Here is a 20,610-nt window from a genome sequence, read left to right on the forward strand (position 1 = left end):
CCAATTCTCCCCAATTCAAGCACTCGTCGCGCGGTGAATCGTAGCTCTGGTATATTGACAAACACGTAGAGACGCCCAGAGGAGGTACAGACAAGTCAAGATGGTGAGTCGCTATCATAAATCACGTCTACACCTCTACACGTCATACGTGGCCGTGTAGTATGACTTGGTATTGTGATAATGTACTGATGTATGTGGGTACTGGGTGGTAGCCGATGTTACTTGACATCAACGTGAGTGAACGCATCCTTCTGGGGGTTTGATGGGGATGAGGGATGAGAGCTGATTCGAAATACTGTATTGGGGTTAATTTGGTTAACTTGGTGCAGCGTAAATTGCTGGCGAGGTCTGATAGAGTCAAGTCTGTAGATTTCCATCCGACTGAACCTCATGTGATTTGCGGTTTATAGTGAGTCACAGTTTGAGTCCAATCCTCAGTCTAAGTCTGAGTTTGAGTCCAAGTCTGGAGAGACGATCCGGTATTCCAGAGCTCCCCCCCTCCCCCCCTCCCCCCTTCTGTTGGGATTGAGCAGTCCCGGTGCTGATCTGTTTAATGTGGTTCGTAGTAATGGACAAGTGAAAATATGGAATTATGAGACGCAGACGGATCTGAAGACGTTCGAAGTTACCGATGTACCTGTTCGATGTGTTAGGTATATTGCCAGGAAGAACTGGGTGAGTTGAGTTGACTCTCACTCATTTCATGGGATCCATGATACGTGGAACACGTCACGACTTTGCGCGATGGCACCATTCTAGCTTCGGCGCTGGGAAGGGTAGCGATAGTGATGATCAGGAGGAGGACAGGGGCTTGAGACAAGCTGAAAATTGTGATGCTAACTTTGTCTCTTGACTCGGCGTCACCGTCATCGTCACCGACTATCAGTTCGTATCGGGCTCAGATGATTTCCAACTTCGAGTATACAACATCTCCACAGGCGAAAAGATCACGTCCTTTGAGGCTCATCCGGATTACATACGATGTTTGACGGTCCACCCGACGCTGAGCTTGGTCTTGACGGGGAGTGACGATATGACGGTCAAATGTTGGGATTGGGAGAAAGGATGGAGATGTGTTCAGGTGAGTTTGAGTTTGAGTTTGACTTACATTCTTCAGAACATCCTGTCCTGTCCTGTCTTGTCCGGACTTGAGTATACCACCGATACTGATCATATGGCGTAACGGCAACGCAATGGTAGATCTTCGAAGGGCATACACACTATATCATGGCTCTATCGATCAACCCTAAAGATCCCCAAACGTTCGCGTCAGCATGTCTGGATCACACAGTCAAAGTGTGGTCATTAGGCAACCCTGTACCCAACTTTTCACTGGAGGCGCACGAGAAGGGTGTCAACTATATTGATTATTACCATGGTGGAGATAAACCTTATCTAGTCACTACGGGTGATGATCGGTCAGTCACAGCGATCATTAATGTCCTCGATCCTCGATCTGGATATTTGCTGATCATTTGCTGTTTGCTGCTTTATAGATTGGTGAAAATCTGGGATTATCACTCAAAATCATGTGTCCAGACTCTTGAATCACACACAGCCAACGTCTCTTTTGCGATTTTCCACCCTTCTCTACCGATCATACTTTCGGGCTCGGAAGATGGCACAATCAAGATCTGGCATTCGTCCACCTATAGACTGGAAAATACCCTTAGCTATGGTCTGGAAAGGGCTTGGTGTGTCGCGTACAGAAAATCTGGTAATGAAGTCGCTGTCGGTTTCGACGAAGGAGCTGTTGTGGTCAAGGTGAGTCATGTCTTCAACGCTGGCATAAGCCGTCAGATGCACAATACCGACGCGTAAAATCTCAAACGCAGCTTGGTCGAGATGAGCCTTCCGTATCAATGGACTCGGCGGGAAAGATCGTCTACGCCAAGAACACCGAGATCCTGACTGCCAACGTCTCCAATGTTGGTTCCGATGGCGAGGCTGTAGAAGATGGTCAGAAACTCATGGTCTCATTGCGAGATCTCGGCACGACCGAAGTATACCCTCAATCATTACAACACAGTCCTAACGGAAGGTAAGCTAGTTCATGCTTTTTGTGTGCCCGGCCGAACAAGCTGACTGTCGCGCAGATTCGTCACTGTGTGCGGTGATGGGGAGTACATCATCTACACTTCGTTGGCATGGCGAAACAAGGCATTCGGTTCTGGTCTCTCATTCGCATGGGCAACCGATTCCAACACTTATGCAGTTCAAGAGGGCAAATCCAAAATCAAAGTGTACAGAAATTTCAAGGAGAGACCGGGATTGATCAAGTCATCCGGATCGTACGCTGTCGAAGGGATACATGGGGGAACACTGCTTGCTGCTCGTGGCAATGGATTTGTTATGTTCTGGGATTGGGAGACTGGATCCGTTGTCCGACGAATCGAGGTGGACGCTACCAATGTTACGTGGTCTGCCACGGGTAACCTCGTAGCTATCACTGCGGAGGATTCGTTCTATATCCTTAGCTTCGATAGGGATGCCTATAATGCTAGAGTAGATAGTGGGGAAGTCATCGGCGATGAGGGTGTGGAAGAGGCTTTCGATGTGATTGCTGAGATCTCTGAATCGTAAGTTACCCTTTATCCCGCCTTCATGCTTTTCTCGTTGCCAAGTAACAACGCTGATATCATGACTCGGATGCAGCGTCAAGACTGCCAAATGGGTTGGAGATTGTTTCATCTACACCAATTCGACCAATAGACTTAGTTACCTTGTTGGGGATCAACCTCACGTCATCAACCATTTCGATCAGTAAGTGCAGCTTCGGTTTCTCTTCCACTTAGTCCGCGATCCCATGCTGACGACTGTGATGCAGAGGAATCTACTTGCTTGGCTACCTTCCAGCTCACAACCGAATCTACGTCGCCGATAAGGATCTCGGCATCTACTCTTATTCCCTTTCACTCAATGTCGTCGAGTACCAAAGCGCGATTTTACGAGGAGATCTCGAAGGCGCCGAAGCTATCTTACCCAGTGTTCCAGCCGATCAACGGAATAGAATCGCCAGATTCCTTGAGGGACAAGGTGAGTCAAATGCCTTTTCGCTCACTTCATCCAGTGTCTTTCTAGGCTAAAATACGGTTTGGCATGTCATCGCAGACCTCAAAGAGCTTGCTCTCTCGGTATCTACCGACCCAGATCACCGATTTGACTTGGCAATCTCCCTCAACGATCTCGAAACGGCTCTGTCTCTCGTCCGATCATCGCCCGAAGCTGGTTCTCAGGCGAAATGGAAGGTCGTAGGTGATAAAGCTTTGAGCGCTTGGCAGATGGATTTGGCACAGGAAGCGTACGAAAAAGCAGGAGACCTCTCTGCGTTATTGCTGCTTTTCACCTCGATAAGCGATCGAAAAGGTCTAACAAGATTGGCGGAAACGGCGAAAGAAAAAGGTCTGAATAACATTGCGTTCGCTGCGTACTTGCAATTGGGCGACAGCAAGAACTGTATTGAGATTTTGGTCAATACGAATCGATTACCTGAAGCAGCTATCTTTGCTCGATCATACGCCCCGCAAGAGATCCCCAGTATAGCCACCAAATGGAAGGCAGCCTTGGAGGCAGAAGGAAGAGGAAAAGTAGCGCAGACGATCGCGAACCCCGAAGAAGATAAAGAGCTGTTTGAAGGTCTTGGACAGGGGACGGCGTCGAGTAATGGAGAAGAGGGAAGTGGGGTCCTGGTTGAGAAAGAAGATGGTGAACCGCAACTGCAACCGCAAGAAAGTATCAGTGGTGGAAATGGTACGGTGGTAGACAAAGCGGAAGAGGTGGTTGAGAAAGCGAAAGTTGGAGCAGAGGAGTTGGTGGAGAAAGTCAAAGAGTTGAGTGTGGGAGATGGAGCTGGAGCTGGAGCTGCGACTGGAAATGGTGGTGAGTGTCTACAACATCCGATCAATGCATTAGGGTGAATAACATTGACGCCATGGACATTGATAGACGACACGGATAAAGCTCCTGTGAGCCTTGAACCTCCGGTAGAAGCGGAGTCTGCGCCGACAACGGGTGGGGGAGATAAGAAGTCGAAGAAGAAGAACAAGAAGTAGGAAGGAGGAAGGAGTAGGGGGTCAGTGGAATTTGGTGGAAGGTAGATAGATAGCTAGTTGATGTAAGATATGATATTATATAGGCACAGGTATAGAGAAAAGCGCATAGGTGCGAATATCCTTGAGATCCATAAGTGACATTCACACATTCTCCCCTTGATACTGCTCTGGAATGGCATGAACTCCAATGATTATACTGTACGTTTTCCACTGATCTATTCAAGTTTGAGCGAGATCGCCATCAAGCGGAAAGCATATCCAGGGTGATACATCCGCCCGTCCTGATGCGCACAGGATCAAGGTATTGGGGATCGCAACTTTCAGTACGTTCGTTGTATCTCTTAGCCAGTATTGTTATACTGATACATACTCTATTGCACAAGGCATACATTACACTCTGCTGTTTGTTGTCGGATAAATTACATATATATATATATATATAATAACTGAACATTCAATCAATGAAAGACGGAGCTCGCCATATCATTTTTGAGACCCGACAAATTGTTGGCCGATCGAATAGACTTAAACAGTGAAGTATTTCGAGCTCCGTTGTCCCCCCAGCCAGATCGAGTCAAATCAAGTCAAATTAAATTGTCCCCAGCCTGGACTTATAACCTGATTCAGAGTCGGCTCGGGATCTGCCATCTCCCTCTCCCGTTGTAGTTGTAATTGTTGTTCAGTAGACCATCTATCATGGTTGAGCGGTTCGTCTGTACTGCCTACTCGACGGGAAGTGAGCGGTTTCGCCGTTGACTTGCCGCTTGTCGAAGGTATGGGGTGGTTCTGGTTCTGGACTTGTGTCGCACAGTTTGGATCTTCGTCTGGATTGATAATGGAATTGGCAACGGGCAGTGGTGGGACAGGAGTTTGCGGTCTCTCGAGTCCTCTGAGCGATGTCGTCTCTGGTATCTTGCCCGCTTTTGCAGGATTCGAAGGGTTCGATGGAATCTGCGAGGCCGATTGTGCTCGATTCAGGATCAATGGTCGAGGTTTTCTCTTTATTCCTTCTTCGGCATCGTTCGATAATCTTCTTTCGCCCATATGAGGGATCCTTTTGATGATTCGTCCAATATCGATCTCGACCTTTTGTGTATTCAACTCAGCATTATCGCGAATGTTGGACTTGGAGGATGTGCCAAGAGTGTTCGAGGAGATAGTTGCCGATCGACCGATTCGGGGTCTACCCACAGCGTGAGGTACTTTGGATCTCCCCCCGGGAGATAAAGGTGGAGGATTGGTAGGTGAGGGTATAGTTGAGGTCAAAGAGGACATCTTGAGAGAAGGCGGGATGAGGAAAGAAGGTGAAGTCTGACGACGACGTGGAGGCGGAGGGGGTTTAGTCTATTTCCAATGGGTCAGAATCTTTTTTAGCTTTACTTGATCGTCGACATTTGGTACGTATGCACGGAAAGAAGAGGATTTGTATCATCCGACAACAAAGTGACTTTCAAAGTTGAAGGTTTCAAGTATGATTTATACAACTCACAGCTTTGATGGGTATACTTGTTTGAGGCGATTGATTTCCCTTGCCACCCGTCCCTTCGAGTTGGGTACACGAGTCGGACTCGGCGTAAAGTCGATCTTGATTGTATACCTCGTGAGGTAATGACTTTCTGGATGGTTGATTATGCTCGTCCTGGTCCCGTGGAGACGATATGGGTGAGTTATTGATGGGCTCGGGAAATGCAGTTTGCTCGGGGTACGGTGTGAGGCAGAAAGTAGGTACGTTGGGCAGGGGTGATATCTGCCAGCAGAAAGAGGATGTTTGAGTGTCAGCATACGTTTCATGTAGATGGTTTGGAGTGGTACATATCCTCAAGTAGTATGCACGAAATTACGCGTGTTAACTCACAGGACTCAAGCTCCTGACGCTTGGAGACAACGTAGCGTCAGAAGGAGAAGGGCCAGTCATACTGGGACATGAGGCCGATGAAGAGAATGAGGAGGTTCTTTCTGACATCGTGGGCCAACTATTGTGAGAGTTGAAAGGGTCGATTTCCGTAAAACGTTCGTGGTCCAGTAAGGCGACTTTTCGAATGGAAGTGACTTTGATGGTGTTGGAGATACTGCAGCTTCTTATTGGGGTGACGTCTTCAAGATGATGGCGGTGTCTGGTATATGATAGCTAGACCGATCTTATGCGAGGGTCGCCAAAACTATGACGACGAATCTGTATATGAAGGTCCCAGCGTTCATGCTTTGCTGGTGAGAATTAGCGTTCTTACTCAAGCTCGAGCTAGTCTATATAATCAGCGTTCTCTGCTTTAAATTAGGCTTGATCAATCGGTCAAGTTCAGCTGAGTCTACTTCAATTCAATCCAAACCCAATAAGTCAATAAATCGCTCAATTCCTTGGTTTCGTCCTACAACCCTGGGACCGACCATTCTCTTCATTATTGTTTGTCGATGACAACGTCAATGGTCAATTATCATTTGGGTCTGTGTACTCTTTCTGACAATTACGTTGCTTTGATCGCTCATCTATGGTTCACTTCCCCCCTGATCGGAATAATCAGTCAATGCGTCCTTTGGATGATTATCGTCTCATTCAAGGGGATGGAGGAACACCATAGTCGGCAGTAGCGGGATGGAAGAGGTCAAAGGAGCGCTAGAGTCTCTTTGGGGAATGATTATCGCGTTTGAAGGGGTGTGATGCAAGAAAGGAGTGTTTCTGACAGGATCTCAATGACATGAACGCTCGTTGTTTAGTATGAACACGGTGCGGCCGGTCCCACAAGTCGGAGGGATTATCGTGAGCTCAGAGTGAAAGTTGAAACATGAACTGAAATGCGTTTGACGATTAGTGTGTAGTGTGCAGCTAACATCGTGTACAAGTGAACAAGGGGGATGCTCGATGGATTCCATGTTGTCATGGGCAAGATAACCTGATAAGCGACCAAAGGACCCTACAACAATGAATTAATCGCATTTTTCGCTTAAAGACAATCTTATCGCCGACAAGCCATTAGTGTGCTGGTCGGCGATCACCGTTCTGATCCATTCGCTCAGCTTCACGTTGCCTGCTCTCGATCCTCTAGCTCTTGCTGCCCCGCTCCAGCACGCTTAATGGACAGATAGATAGATCAGAGTATCAATAGATTTGCAGTAGACACCTCGTCCAAACATCATCAAATCAGTCAAAATGTCCGCCGATCTCCAATGGTTGCTCGTTAGAAAGTGGAACTCGTTCCAAGTCAAGGGTGGAAACGGTCCTTCTTTCTCCAAGGAGAAGGTGAGTTGCGGAGTGGATAATATCGGTTGTCTGGAGATCAAAGAAACATGGGGAAATGGTCGAAGAGGGGACATGATGGACGTAGCTGTCTGATATAGTGCTGGGGATGTAACCGGATCGCAGTGGAATGGCGGACAGGAGAGCAGGAATACAGTCAGGAATAGGGAAGAGACCTCGTATTTTGGAGGAAGCCGGAAAGGGTTGAGGGAGGGATGTTTAGAAGACATTTGAGAGAAATGCATGAGGAGAGGTACATTAGGCAAGACTATGAGGACGGATCCGGGCCTACGAATGAAAGAGCTCCAGAGCGGATAACTGATGATGTGCTTCTCTAAATGGATAACAGGGAAACCTCCTCAACAGACACTCCCACAAATACTCCGGTCTCGCCAACTCCAAGGTGATCAACATCTACGCTAACCCCGAAGGTGGTATCACCGTCACCAAGGTCAAGGCTGATGCCAAGCCCAACCAAGTGAGTCAGCCTTCGTTGCAATATAAGCAGATCTAGCACAAAGGGAGGGAATATGCGTACATGGAGAAGAACGGGAAGTTGTAGTAGACTTGGAAGGTCTGGAAGGACTCAGCAACATCATCTCAAATGCCGTCTGCGTTGATATGGCCTCGTCATGTCAATGAAGAGCTGTCTGGGGCCTGGGCATGGGACACACATGTGTCTCTGAAGCGGAGGGAGCGGAGAGCAGGGACGAGGAACCCAAGTGTGTCAGCAAGCAATATAGCTAATCTGGAACCTTACCTGAACTTCCCAGGTCGCTTCCGCCCGATCCCACGTCGCCCTTAGAAAGTCCACCGGTCCTCGACGAGCCAACAAGATCGCCGCTGCCGAGACTGCCGGTAAAGGATACCGAGCTGATCTCAGACAAGTGAGTGCGATTCCTTTCATGCTTCGAGTTCGGTACCCTGGCCCCCGTCTTTTCTTGATGAGACCTTTGTTCGACACCACGCCCATCGGCCCCTCTCGTCTTTTTCAGTTCCCTTCGTCTCCATCTGGGCGTCAACCCAAACCTACCCCTAGCCCCCAATACACCCCGCAACCGCGTTAGAACTCCCCGGACGCTTCTTCGTGAAGCTTGATGGGTAAGAGCGTATTAGGTTTGCCAAATCCATGTTATTTGCTTCAGTCCTTCCGTTCTCTTTATCATATCCCTCTTCATCTGTTCGAGTGGAGTTGCGGATCAGAGAATCAGGTTGGATACATTTTTCCTTCTTTCATTTGCAATCACTCGTTATCGGGGACCAATCAACAGAATAATCGATTGAAATGCCCGGACAATGGACATCGTTAGCCTTAGCAAAGAAAGAAATACAAAGACTGACCGAGTATGCTCTTGGTTTTTCAGGTCGCCGTCGCCCGAGCTTCCGCCCTCTCTAGAGCCGCTACCCGAACTGCCAACCCACCCAAGTCTTTCCCTCCCAAGCAAAGAGGAAAGAAGGCTCAACAATCCACTTCTGCTTCCAAGAAGGAGGAGGACGTCATCGAGCTTGATTAAGCGTTGTCGATGTCTATGATACCTTTGTCTATCTATCAGAATAAGGGATGCATATGCTTTGTATAAAGTACTTGAACGTGCAACGGAGTATCGATCGAGCCCAGGTGGTTCGCAGACTTCGTTTAGAGTACGAAGTAACATTGACGGAGTCTGCATATCCATCAGAAGCATCGGCAACTTCATTGTATAACCAATGTACTGACTAAAGGAATACTAAGGAGGACTTTGGGAGACTTCATTCGTTCATGACGTCTGCCTACACCAGATTCGGCCAGAATAATGCCCCTCAATCATCGTTATCGTTCTCCTTGACATCTTTCAACCCCTGCGCGAAATCGAGCATACTCCCAAATTCGAAATCCGCTCGGACGTCCTCGTATCCTTTGACACCTAAGATCGCTTCAGGCCTGTTGATCCATACAGACTTGAGTCCCAGTCTCTTCGCCCTGTCGCAGAAGCACAAGTGAGTCAGCTCTCGTCAGCCCGAGGGCTCATCTGCGTAAGAGGGCATCGATTTGATTCCGATTCTGATCGAATCAAGCAAGATCGCTCGGCTCCATTGTCCATCGGACTCCGACACTCACGGTGCTATATCCGCCCGCTTCGAATTGGCCACTATCAACACCTCGCTAGCTTGGATCTCGTATTGATCTTCTAGTTTGTCGAGAACATATTTGAAATTCCGATAATCTGGTTTATAGCTTCCGACTGAAAAAGAGAAATACTCGATAAGCTCACCCCGACCTGTCGTCTTGCCGGATGAACTAGTCTGAACGGAGAAGACGTACTATCCTCAGCTGTGAACACATTATCGAATACACCCCAATCGCCCTCCAATTTCCGCCTTGTCCTATGGAAACACGAGGGTCAGCTTGTATTATACTACCAGGTGCTTTTTGATCCAATTCCAGAGGCTATGTATATCGCTTACTCTTCGAAAGAACGATTATCTACATTACTATGTATGACCAACTTTACACCGAGGGATTTGAGCATAGCTAAAGCTTCAACCGAATCGGGGAAAGCGGGCCATGAACCGACTGATAAGGCGTATTCTTCTGCTGCGGCTAAATGGTGGAGGACGTTCAGCATCAGTACACTTGGACGTGTTTACCTTCAACTGTCTCCTCTCTAAAGGTGATCCGGTTCATGGAGAGCAGGCGGGCAGATGGCAAGAAGGGGTTGGGCCAGACATACTCTCATCATACCATAGCCTCAATTCGGCACATAACGATTTATACGCCTCTTTCAGTCTGAAGACAGTACCCGAGAATCCTTCTTGTCAGCTGTCTCTTGCACCCGAAATTGATTGGTGGTCAAGTAGCTGACTCACACAACGGGATAGAGCAAGGTCTTATCGCCCGCTTGTATGCCAGCTTTGATCCTACCTAGCACTTCAAACACTCGTTCGGGATTCGGACATGTTTTTTGCGTGAAGAGGGGTTGTAAAGCATCGGAGGAACCTCGTTCCCAGTCCTATGGTCGTCCTGGTCATCAGATGTCATGCCGCAAGATTCTCTCCTTCTTTTCCGAAGTGGCTTACTATCAGTGTCTATCACCAAAATCACATCAAATCAGCGCAATCATCCGACACACCCATCGGCACATGTAAGGAGAGCCGAAAGCTTGACATGACATGACATAACATGACCTACGCCATAACAGTCAAATACCAAGGCCCTATCCGCTCGATTGCCTGTCAGCGTACGGAAGCAGAAGGGATGAGTCTGATCCTTGGATGATGCTTCCTTGATATTCTCCATCTTGCTTCACCTGCCACCTGATAGTGTGTCTTGTGCTCGATGAGCTCTCCATCAAACACGTCTTGTAAATGCTAATCCCTGTAGAAGCACGAACCACATCATCGGAATTCAACATTACTCGTTATCGCGTTCAGGCACGTGCATTCCGTCATCGTCAAACGCCACAAGCTCGAGGCATTCCCCCGCTCTGTTTGTTATCTATTCTATTCTTTGTAATCCGCCCGTATAATCTTATTGTTCCCCTTCCCCTTTGCTATCCTGTCGAGCACATACGAAATATCCAGGTCAAGTCTATCTGTCTCTTGCAGAGCTCACTGTAGCATCCATTCAAGGTACCGAAATCACTCAGCTACTTCACTACATTATGTGCCCTCAAGAAGTCTGCGAAGATTGCGACCCTTCCCAAACGCAATCAGGTGTCCGACTTCAGCCAGCCAGCGCATCTTCCATGGCTCACGAACCCTCAAGAACTCAGCCGGTAGGTATCCCCACGTCCCCGCCCTCAGATGCGGACGGTTCGACGAGCAGGAATGGTGAATTCAAGCCTCCTGTTCCGGTGGATCCTCCATCCAAAGCTGGACACGCAACGGAATTTACGATGCACGGACCCCCTACTCCGACCATTGAGAATCAAGCTCGACGCCAGGATACGACCAAACAAGACCAAGGTCAAAAAGATCAAGGTGTACCGGAAAAAGGTGATCTCACGCCTCCTGAAGAGAATAAGCACCAAGCAGACGCAGCTGCTCCCGGCTTCGTAGCTCCGAATTTGGGGGATGTGAAACCCAGTATAATAATCGAATTTTGCGATAGATGCCGATGGTGAGCTCTTCACTGCCGTCCATGTCGTAGTATGTGTCTGAGCGCACTTGGTCATAAGTCGAATGATATGATTTTCAGCATTGTGACTCCATTGGTTCGGTTGTGTTGCTCATGCTGATGTTGATGATATTACCAATGATTATGATGGCTTGCAGGGCACCAAGAGCGACATGGATCCAAACTGAATTGTTCCTTACTTTCCCTACGCCTCTCATACGCACTATCACCCTGATTCCGCTCAATGCACCCGAGACTGGCGGCCGGTTCAGAGTCTGGGTCGATGTGGGGGCTGGGAAGAAGGATGAGCTTGTATGGGATAGGAAGGTGAGTCAGACTTGGTTGGATTCTGTCATGGACGTCATCATCTTCGCTTGCAATCGGCAGTCCGGCAGTGAAGCAGCGCAGCAGTGGGCACGATGCCGGGTGATATCAATTGAGAAAATGGATAGGAGTGGGTCAGAAAGTTGGAATGACATGACATGACATGACAGGACATGGAATAGGAAATATTGATCGCAGTGTGGACCTCAAAAGGCTCTACGGCCAGCGAAAAAGATATCGTCAAAGAGTCTAAGCTGACATTTTCTTCGCTTGTTTGCTTGGAACCACAGACCGAAGGTGGTTTCCCGGAATTGAAAGTCCTCAAACAACGAATAAGGAACTTGATTCAACCTGATCTGAACCTCGGGCATTCTGATACACATGGGAAACAGGAGAAAGAGACTGGTCTTGCGAATTGAGACTTAGATCGGATCGAGATTATTCGTATAGATATTCGGCGACCTCTTTCTGGTTTGATATCAAGTAGATGTGTTGTGCTATGCCCTACTCGTTGTACATATCTATATACGCCTACAGGGATATACGGGCCGTTCAATTAAATCGTTCGAAGTGCGAATGCGAACGCATGGGACCCTGTTTGGTATACGAGAATCGATCCAACACCTGATGGAACAACGCGACGCTGTGAATCCTGTAAATCATCGTTGCTAGGCCTATGCATGATAGTACGACACCTAGCAATAACCACGAGAAAGCCTCGACCAAGCTTGAGCAAAAATAAGGTCGATCAAGCCACCTTTCCACCAACTACCTTTTCCTGAAGGCATTCTTACTGGCACTTCTACCAGGATGCCTCCTCTTCGTCCTTCCACTTCTGCCTTGTATCTCCTCATCTTCACACTCTTCTCCGCCACCCTTCTCCAGTCCAGCACCGAATCTCTCGACTTTCCGATCCTTCCGACGTGTTCCTCCGCTGTACTCATCTTGCTCATCTTCTCCACCTTCACCCTGTTCACCCCGCGCACGGGGTTTGGAGGAAGGGATGAACGACATCTCCATACCTCCATCGGCCGCTTTACGCATCGCCAAAACACTCTTATCATTCTCAAATCCACTGCCATTCGCAGCCGCGTTGCTTCCAGTGGACTTTTTGAGCCGTTGACCGAATGTTGATTGTTTGCTTGGACCTGCGCTCCTAGATGAGGATGACTCGCCGACGACGAGTCGCGGAGCTGATCGAACAGGTGGGAGTACTCGTTTTGGATCGGAGGATTTGAGTTTACGCGGATCGTATTGGCCCAGATCTGTGGCGAAAACGTAAGTGCGGCTCAAAATTGAGGGGGTATCGGTTGAACGGGGTGTCCACTCACCTCCATCATCACTATCACTACCGCTGTCAGACTCGTCTTGTTCATCCTCATCCTCTTCCTCTTCTTCCGAGTCATCTTCCTCCAGGCCAGATGACGATCCGTCGCTCTCGTCTTCTTCGTCCTCCACAGCAGTCTTCCTCTTTGCCTGTGGGGCACATCATGATCAGCGCGATACAGTCAACGCACGGTCGTGTCCATGAAGGGTGACTTGTACTCACATTATTATTCGCTGTAGCCGGATTGAGCAAGGCGAACTCTCTGCTTTCCTCATCAACCTCGAAATCGGGATTCTCAAAGATCTCCTTGAATCGAGGATCAGCCAACAATCCTCCTTCTTCTCCAACTTCCCCTTCAGGCTCTTCTTCATCCTCATCTCCGTCCTCCGCCCCATCGTCTCCACGAGATTTCTTGTTCTTCTTGATCCTCTCCCTCTCTTCTGTCCGCCTGATTCGTTCTGCCAAAGCCTTATTGACTTTCGGTTGATCCTTTCTTGCCCTGATCCTACTTTCCGTTTTGGCTCGCAGTTTCTCATTGACCATCTTGTCCCTATATTCAGCGTATGATTGTGGGTTGGCGATGAGTCGTGCGGTTGTATATAGCTTGAGCGAGAGGAAGTAGCCGTGCATATATGGCTTGAGCGTCGGTGTGCCGATAAGGTGGGTGAGGCCAAGACTATTTTACACAATTTATCAGCTGTTTGCGTGGAGGGGCTAAACTCGATGAAAGTGGATAAACTCACGTATCCAATTCTGCTCGGTCCACGAATTTGAAGTCCTGGTAAGCACTCTTACCGAGACCGCTATAATCTTCAGCCATCTCCTCGGTGACGCTGTCCAGGAAGCTTGCCCACTTGGGTGCTGGGCCGATCTCGGGTATGTAGTAGGAAGATAGTTGAGGAGAGTCGCAGGCTACCATCAAGACACCAGATTGAGGAACAGGGTGTAAGTCGACGAGGGATGCTGGAGGATGCAACGACAAGTGATTGATAGATGGCTAAAACCAGATTAGAATATTCGTCAGTCTCCAACTCCTTGCTCATATTTGTACGGAACGAACTAGAGGGCTGAAGATGCAGAATTTTACGACTCACTTCTGCCTTATCCCACACTTTTATGACCTTGCTATCCGCGCTGATGACTCTACCGTTATCCTCTTGCGATCCGCCGCCCCTGAGCCAATCGACACGCTTGATCGCTTCTCCGTACCCTTGATCCTTGACAGCGAACGGCGTCGGACTCCGCAGATCATATAACAATGTATGTCCCGACGACGTACCGACAGCGAAAGATAATCCGTCGGTAGGATGAGAAGACAAGGCAGTCACAGACAGCTTCTGTATTGGTGCCAAGGAGGAAGTGTCGAAATTTTGAGCGGGAAGAAGGGTCGAGGAAGGGAGACATAAACGAGTCAGAGCGTTCCTCGATCTAGGATCCCAAAATTCTACTACAGCTCCTCCACCATCTAAACCGAAAGACCATAAACCATGCCGCGGGTTTACATCTACGACGTTCACGCCTTCCACTTCTGATTCTCGACCATCACCCCACCCCTTTGCTATGCTAATCGGAGACATATACCGGCCCTCTTCTAAGTTGAATCGGTAGACGTCTGTACCCGTACATCCTATTATTGCGTCCGCCGATGGGGAATGATATGCTAGTGATCGACCGTATACGGGCAGTCGGACGGAGTGGTGTAGTCCTCCTTGAGTGTGGAGTGCTAGTGATCTATCTCGTTGGAGATGGAGTGTCTTCGTCCAGTCCGTCGAGAGTATCTGGCGAATCATCATAAATGAGCTTGAGCATCCTTGATATATGACAGGAATCAGAGGATTTGAAGCATCTCGAATGACAGGAACGAAAGCAGGACACCCATCATGGAGGACTGCGAAGCCTTGTGGGAACGGGCAAGGTTATGATCAAATGGTTGGACTTACAGCGAAATCAACATTCTCAGCATCGGTTACCCTCTCAAACTTGACTGTCAAATTCTCAAGATCCCAGACTTTGATCATAGGCTTATACGTCCCTGTTGCAATCGCATGCTGCCCATCTTCCGTGGTCTTGATCTTAATCGCCGATCCTGGAAATGTGAAATCCTGGATCAATTCCAGATCAGCAGTCGAATGTTGTGTCTTCGTCCGCTTCTTCTTATTCGGACCACCTTTTGCACGAGTTTTGATCGCTACCCATGATGGCAAAGAGGCGGAAGACGTCGAAGAGGGTCCGTTGACGGTGTATACTTTCGGGAAAGACATCTTGTCCAAACGTTGTTGGGTCGGCCGGCCGGAAGGGTTTGAGGAAGGTGGCAAGTTACTTCGAAGCAACCTTGATGTAACTATGAGCTAGCTCTTTATCTGCCCTGAGCGGCCTTATCGATGGAGAAACGTTTGATTTTGATATTCCAGACGGCTCGCTTGCCACGCAGCCCTTGATTGGCGAGACGGACGCGTTGATTCTTTGACTTGAACTGTATGTTCAGAGGATATGATATAGATGGACGAATAAGTGGACCTGGGACTGTCAACAATTCTGAAAATTCTGGTCGAGGCACGTGGTGAATTTCTCCCGACGTCATCACTTTTCCCCACCTTTGGCCACCGTACTACTGTGCATCCATGCGTTGTTTCAGTGTTCCGACAACATCATGCATGACTCTCAGCTTACCTTACCTTCGTAGATTTTGCAGTCACGGCAGGAATCAAGAACAGTGCTTAGCAGCGATATCACCATGTCTGTCCGAAATCCGTTCTTGCTAGCTCGGCGCATACCGTCCTCGCCTTTACGCACCCTCCCTACTTCACCGATCTTCCTTCGGTCGATCCACCTCGCTTCTCCCGCATCATCTTCCAATGTAATTCGCCCAACACTCTTCACTCGTATACCGTCAACGACACCTTCTTTCGCATCAGCAGTCATTCGAAGGGCTTTTGGACACACTTCGAGAAGCTTGATCCGATCGAGCTATTTCCCGAAAGGCAGCGGATACGGTGGTGGGTATGGTGGAAGTGGAGGTCATGGCGGGGGAAATTGGTTTTCCCGATTGAGAGGCAGGATAGATAGGATACCTACCATGACTTTGGTGAGATCGTCTCGTCCCACCTTGGCTTGACCATAAAGAAGACGAGGGCTTATGTTGGTCGTCGGTGTGCGGTAGATTTACGGGTTGATAGGTATAAATGGGGGTGTTTTCCTTCTTTGGCAATATGCCATATCTAGCGCAGTGAGCTTGCTTCCTCTCCAATTACTTCAGCGTGCTCGAATAGAAACTGACAGAATGGTCGTGTCTGGGTCGTCGTAGCAACGATTCCGAGATCCAACTCTGTTCTTCTTCTTGCAAAAGAATTTCATACTCAATGAAGTTAATGTGTTCTCAGGGAGAGTGTGAGTGATGATTCCTGCTCTATCCTGACATGCACCTTCAAGCCGTAGAGCAGGTAATCGGATCAGCCTGAGGGGAATCGGTGCACAATTCAAATGTGGTATTTTCATTTCAGCTCCAAATCGCTAATATTTGAACCTTTCATTCTGCTAGATGGACACTCGTCACTTCAGCTTTCTCCCACATGTCAGGATCCCACATATTCGTGAACTGCCTAGGACTGTATTTCCTCGCTCCAGCAGCAGCAGGGTACGCAATCCATCTCCATCAAGCTGCTTCTGGCAGCAGCGTGGAGTCCAAGCTGATGACGATTTGATCGGTAGCTTGATGGGCTCTTCAGCGTTCTTAGGCTTATATCTCGGAGGTGAGTCCCATACATTCGATATGAACCCCATCCCGAGGAGAAAGCTGATTCCCGATAATGATGTGCTTCGTTCACAGCCGGTATATTCTCGTCGCTGGCTTCCTTGACGTACCATAGAATGAAGAGCGATAGATGGATGGGCAGTGAAGGTGCTTCAGGTGCAATATACGCTTGTCTATGTGAGTTGGTCGTCTCAGCTCCCTCGATCTGATCCAGGTCCATATCGAAGCTGAAATTGGTTAATCCCGTCTCTCTCGCTGGCTTGTTCAGCATTCTACGGCGCGATGTTCCCACAGTCGACCGTCCTGATGTTTTTCGTCATACCCATGCCTGTATGGGTAGCTATCAGCGGTATCTTCGCTGTGAGTGTGACAGCTACACCTTCATTTCCCGGCAGTCCTCTTGACGATCTGAAAATTTGGTCGCTGATTCGCTGTCGTCATGCTGATGGGGCAATAGTGGGACTTCTACGGAGCGATATTCCGACCTAATTCAGGGACTGACTCTGCAGGTCATTTGGGAGGCATCGTATATGGTTTAGGAGCAGCTATGGCTCTGCGCCGAGGAGGGTTCTTGAGGATGTTGACTGGTCGAGGTAGACGTTGGTAATATAAGCCAATTAGCTCTCTCAAACCCGCCTGTTGGAAGGGGTGTTTGTTTGTATTTGCTATGTATAGCCATTGCACTCTTCCTCACTCAAATGCCAAAGTCACACAAGACGATGGAATGTCGAACGTACAGGAAAGACAGAGTCGACATTGCACATTCACTTCCGACATGGCTCTCGAGTGTGAGTGTTAAGGTAAGCTTGAATTCATATATGACTTGATCAGATTGCATGGAATGACAAGTATGGGTTGAATGCAATGACTTGCTTCGTCTAGTTGCCTATTGACTATTGACTGTTGACTGTTGATTGATGGCAATTGGTATTTTTAGGCCGGTTATATAGATAGTTAGAAAAGGTATATTCAGTCGACTCGCCTGATCAGGCCAAATGGATGTATAGAGCCATAAAGGCATAAAAGTACAACACGATGTGAGTAAAAGTCGCCCGATCATTCAGAACCCGAAAAACGAAGAGCCCAAAATGAAGATGAATGAAAGATATTGTAAGATTTTGACGGAAATGAAGGGAAAAAAAGCAAAACCAGAATTACATCAAGACACCATCTTCCCTCCAACTCCCTCTTTCCGACCTATCTGTCAATTCCAAATTACCCGTCCCCGGTACTTCCCTCCTCTTCGCATTGAACCTCTCCGCATTGGTCACCTTGCGTTCGACTTGCAGTGCTGCCAGTTCCCTCTTCCCCAGTTTAGGAGTCAACAAAATATCGTCGTCCTCATCTTCGGACTCCCTATCTGAGATCTGCCTTTTCAACTCCACGTTTCCCGCGTCGACGGTCGTTGATGAATCCTCGGAATCGGCGGGAGTGATCGCTGTTTCCTCGGCAAGACCTTGAGCCTCAGGTTCAGGTTGGATGACTTCTTCTACCAGTTCAGGAGCAGCAACGGGCACAGGAACGGGAGCGGGTCTCCCTCGTCTAGAGAACGGTAATACGTCCATATCCTCTAACCGCCTTTGTAAGCCTCCTTCGGAGTGCAAGAGGGTAACGTCGTCTGAGCCGCCGATAGAGGCGAAATCTAGCAAGACGTTCGGTACGGTTCGACGGCCTGTGATTCGTTGTAAGAGGGTCTGTATCTTGTCCATATCGGCTATGACATTGAAAAGTCGGTTAGTAAACACATTACATGGGGTAAGGAGCAATCGAGGTGACTCACATCGTTGGTCGAGCTCAATGATGAATGGTGCAGGAGATATATGGTATTCGCCGAAAATTGATTTAGCTTTCTTCGAAAATGGACAATGTGTCTGCAGTACGATCACTGATGTCAACCGGAATCCCACAGAGAAGAAGTTACGACTGGAACGAAGCAAAAACTCACCTTTGAGAAGATGACCACTCTGTATCGCTTATTCGCGAATTCCGCCCAACCGTTATCAAAGATCTCGTCATCCTCATCACCGCCGTCAATATCTTCTAAAAGCCTTTCCATACCTCTTCCGCCGATCTTCTTGAGGTACGCCTTGGTGGGTACTTCCCAATCATTCGGCAAGATACCTCCTTCGGCGAGCCACCATACCAACGCTCGTAAGGACTGTATTTTATCGTGCTTTATCACGTCCGCTTTATGCGCTTTCAATTCGTCCGCTAATTTCTGTTCTTCCCTCGAGAGCGGTTCCGGGTCTTTGTACGAGTCCCAGAACAGGTCATCCTCAGCTATCAACTCCTCTTCATCCATCACCAGGAACTTGATACCGGAATCGCCTTCTTCGTACTCGTTCCTAGAGTCGTAGCCGGGAAGATTGTTGAGCTTGCTATACTTGATCTTATGCGCATGTTCTTCTTCTGAAAACCTTGAGCGGCCATATAGTTGTAATCTGCTAGAACTGTTGAAGCGCGATACTTCGCTCGAGGAGTTCATTGACATCCAGATGAACAGACCGAGGGTGAACAGTCCGGCCACGCTTAGAGGCAAGGCGTAGTGCGATGCGCGTGATTTGAGCCCGTACGAGAACCTCCGGGCGGTCAGGCGGGTGGGCGAATGTAGTGGGATCATTGGTGAGCCCAGTCCGAGGACCGGTGAAGAAGTCAGTCGAGGCGAGGTGAATGGTAATTTGATTTTGGATGGTAAGGAGAATGCTCGTCTAGGTGATTGAGAGTAAGATGAAGAAGGTCGAGATATCGATGCGTTTGCCGATTCCCGCAGAGCCAGTTTCTCTGCTACGGCTGAAGAAGAACTTTCGGCAAAGTCGGAAGAAGTCGATGTAAATCCTAATGCTGCGAAAGATGATGATGAACCGGAAGATGCTGAAGCTGAAGAAGATGATGATGAGCCTGAGGTTGATCTGATCATTGTGTTATTTTGCTGTTATCGATCCGATCAGCTGAGTTGTATGTGATGGTGTGTGTGTGTGTGTGGTGATCCGTGGCGGTGTCCTTTGGATAGTTGTGTGGAGATGTATGGGTCAATGCGCAGAAAAAGGATGTCAAGTTCCTTTTGGTTCCTTTGTTTGTACGTTATTTTGGTTCAATGGAATCAACTCTAGCTTATTAACCGAGGCGCTTTTATGGTTGTTTCAGCTGGTCAAATAAACAAATGCTTGAAATTAGGATGTAACGGATTCCTGTGTTGACCAAATAATGTTTCTGGTCGGCGATGATGTAGGAGGCACCCGGTGTGCGTGACAGCTCGAATTCGGCTATATACCTTTTGTCGGAATCTGATCGCAGTAGGTGCAGACGTGGTTGCAGTCGAACTAGTGGAATGTGACAAGGAGAGGGTAGGATAAGTATGGGATGATAGGTGATGATGACGCGGAATTGGGCGTATTGGACGTTTTAGCGTCTTCCGGATTCAGGTTATCTGAGACAATTATTCTGACTTGTTGTGCTTCTATGCGGAGATAGTCGCACCGCTTTTGCACTTGCTTCAGCTTCAGAGCTCTGATGATTTGGGACTATGATGATGTATGATGAGATTCGTCAAGGATAAGCGATGCAGATGGAGATGTGATGAAGGACGATGGGGAGAAAGAATAAGAGTGCAAGGATGTGAAAAGTCAACTTGTGCACTATACTGTACGAGGTTGAGAGATGAAGGTGTATGTATGTATGTATGTATATCTTTCCCAAAGTGTAATATTTGGCTTGGCGATCTTTTTAGTACGACTTGCATCTCTGATTTGAGTAAGTGGGTGGTCTTGAAAATTGGATAAACAACTAAACAACCATACTTACTACTGTAGGTAATCTTTTACGTTACTT

The 20,610-nt window shown here is 48.2% G+C and overlaps 8 protein-coding genes across 8 annotated transcripts; 4 read left to right on the plus strand and 4 right to left on the minus strand.

The window, feature by feature from the left end:
• Positions 1 to 100: 100 nt before the first annotated feature.
• Positions 101 to 4,052, plus strand: I303_103356 (uncharacterized protein; the record flags this gene model as incomplete). Its single annotated transcript, XM_018406702.2, has 13 exons — positions 101 to 103; positions 213 to 233; positions 330 to 409; positions 567 to 675; positions 887 to 1,081; positions 1,201 to 1,418; positions 1,497 to 1,764; positions 1,836 to 2,041; positions 2,097 to 2,579; positions 2,656 to 2,763; positions 2,828 to 3,036; positions 3,112 to 3,879; positions 3,946 to 4,052. The coding sequence occupies 13 exons, from the start codon at positions 101 to 103 to the stop codon at positions 4,050 to 4,052; spliced, it is 2,775 nt and encodes a 924-aa protein (XP_018263510.2).
• Positions 4,053 to 4,631: 579 nt separating this feature from the next.
• I303_103357 (uncharacterized protein) lies at positions 4,632 to 6,015 on the minus strand (the record flags this gene model as incomplete). The annotated part of the gene is made up of 3 exons (XM_018406703.1): positions 4,632 to 5,396; positions 5,542 to 5,799; positions 5,908 to 6,015. The coding sequence occupies 3 exons, from the start codon at positions 6,013 to 6,015 to the stop codon at positions 4,632 to 4,634; spliced, it is 1,131 nt and encodes a 376-aa protein (XP_018263511.1).
• A 1,182-nt stretch (positions 6,016 to 7,197) lies between these two features.
• On the plus strand, positions 7,198 to 8,798 carry I303_103358 (uncharacterized protein; the record flags this gene model as incomplete). Its single annotated transcript, XM_018406704.1, has 4 exons — positions 7,198 to 7,287; positions 7,634 to 7,762; positions 8,058 to 8,171; positions 8,649 to 8,798. The coding sequence occupies 4 exons, from the start codon at positions 7,198 to 7,200 to the stop codon at positions 8,796 to 8,798; spliced, it is 483 nt and encodes a 160-aa protein (XP_018263512.1).
• A 286-nt stretch (positions 8,799 to 9,084) lies between these two features.
• On the minus strand, positions 9,085 to 10,561 carry I303_103359 (haloacid dehalogenase, type II; the record flags this gene model as incomplete). Its single annotated transcript, XM_065968742.1, has 7 exons — positions 9,085 to 9,244; positions 9,383 to 9,506; positions 9,587 to 9,648; positions 9,730 to 9,865; positions 9,996 to 10,051; positions 10,132 to 10,274; positions 10,454 to 10,561. The coding sequence occupies 7 exons, from the start codon at positions 10,559 to 10,561 to the stop codon at positions 9,085 to 9,087; spliced, it is 789 nt and encodes a 262-aa protein (XP_065824814.1).
• A 364-nt stretch (positions 10,562 to 10,925) lies between these two features.
• I303_103360 (uncharacterized protein) lies at positions 10,926 to 12,123 on the plus strand (the record flags this gene model as incomplete). The annotated part of the gene is made up of 3 exons (XM_018406706.1): positions 10,926 to 11,383; positions 11,539 to 11,707; positions 11,995 to 12,123. The coding sequence occupies 3 exons, from the start codon at positions 10,926 to 10,928 to the stop codon at positions 12,121 to 12,123; spliced, it is 756 nt and encodes a 251-aa protein (XP_018263514.1).
• Positions 12,124 to 12,472: 349 nt separating this feature from the next.
• Positions 12,473 to 15,292, minus strand: I303_103361 (uncharacterized protein; the record flags this gene model as incomplete). Its single annotated transcript, XM_018406707.1, has 6 exons — positions 12,473 to 12,969; positions 13,036 to 13,180; positions 13,254 to 13,707; positions 13,775 to 14,028; positions 14,126 to 14,809; positions 14,972 to 15,292. 6 exons carry the CDS (start codon positions 15,290 to 15,292, stop codon positions 12,473 to 12,475), a joined length of 2,355 nt encoding a protein of 784 aa, XP_018263515.1.
• Positions 15,293 to 15,765: 473 nt separating this feature from the next.
• Positions 15,766 to 17,389, plus strand: I303_103362 (uncharacterized protein; the record flags this gene model as incomplete). Its single annotated transcript, XM_018406708.1, has 8 exons — positions 15,766 to 16,116; positions 16,192 to 16,257; positions 16,336 to 16,418; positions 16,570 to 16,665; positions 16,740 to 16,780; positions 16,858 to 16,959; positions 17,051 to 17,142; positions 17,240 to 17,389. 8 exons carry the CDS (start codon positions 15,766 to 15,768, stop codon positions 17,387 to 17,389), a joined length of 981 nt encoding a protein of 326 aa, XP_018263516.1.
• Positions 17,390 to 17,936: 547 nt separating this feature from the next.
• Positions 17,937 to 19,699, minus strand: I303_103363 (glutaredoxin; the record flags this gene model as incomplete). The annotated part of the gene is made up of 3 exons (XM_018406709.1): positions 17,937 to 18,496; positions 18,563 to 18,653; positions 18,728 to 19,699. The coding sequence occupies 3 exons, from the start codon at positions 19,697 to 19,699 to the stop codon at positions 17,937 to 17,939; spliced, it is 1,623 nt and encodes a 540-aa protein (XP_018263517.1).
• Positions 19,700 to 20,610: the final 911 nt, after the last annotated feature.

Source organism: Kwoniella dejecticola, chromosome 4 (assembly GCF_000512565.2).
Source record: "Kwoniella dejecticola CBS 10117 chromosome 4, complete sequence".
NCBI classification, from domain to species: domain Eukaryota; kingdom Fungi; phylum Basidiomycota; class Tremellomycetes; order Tremellales; family Cryptococcaceae; genus Kwoniella; species Kwoniella dejecticola.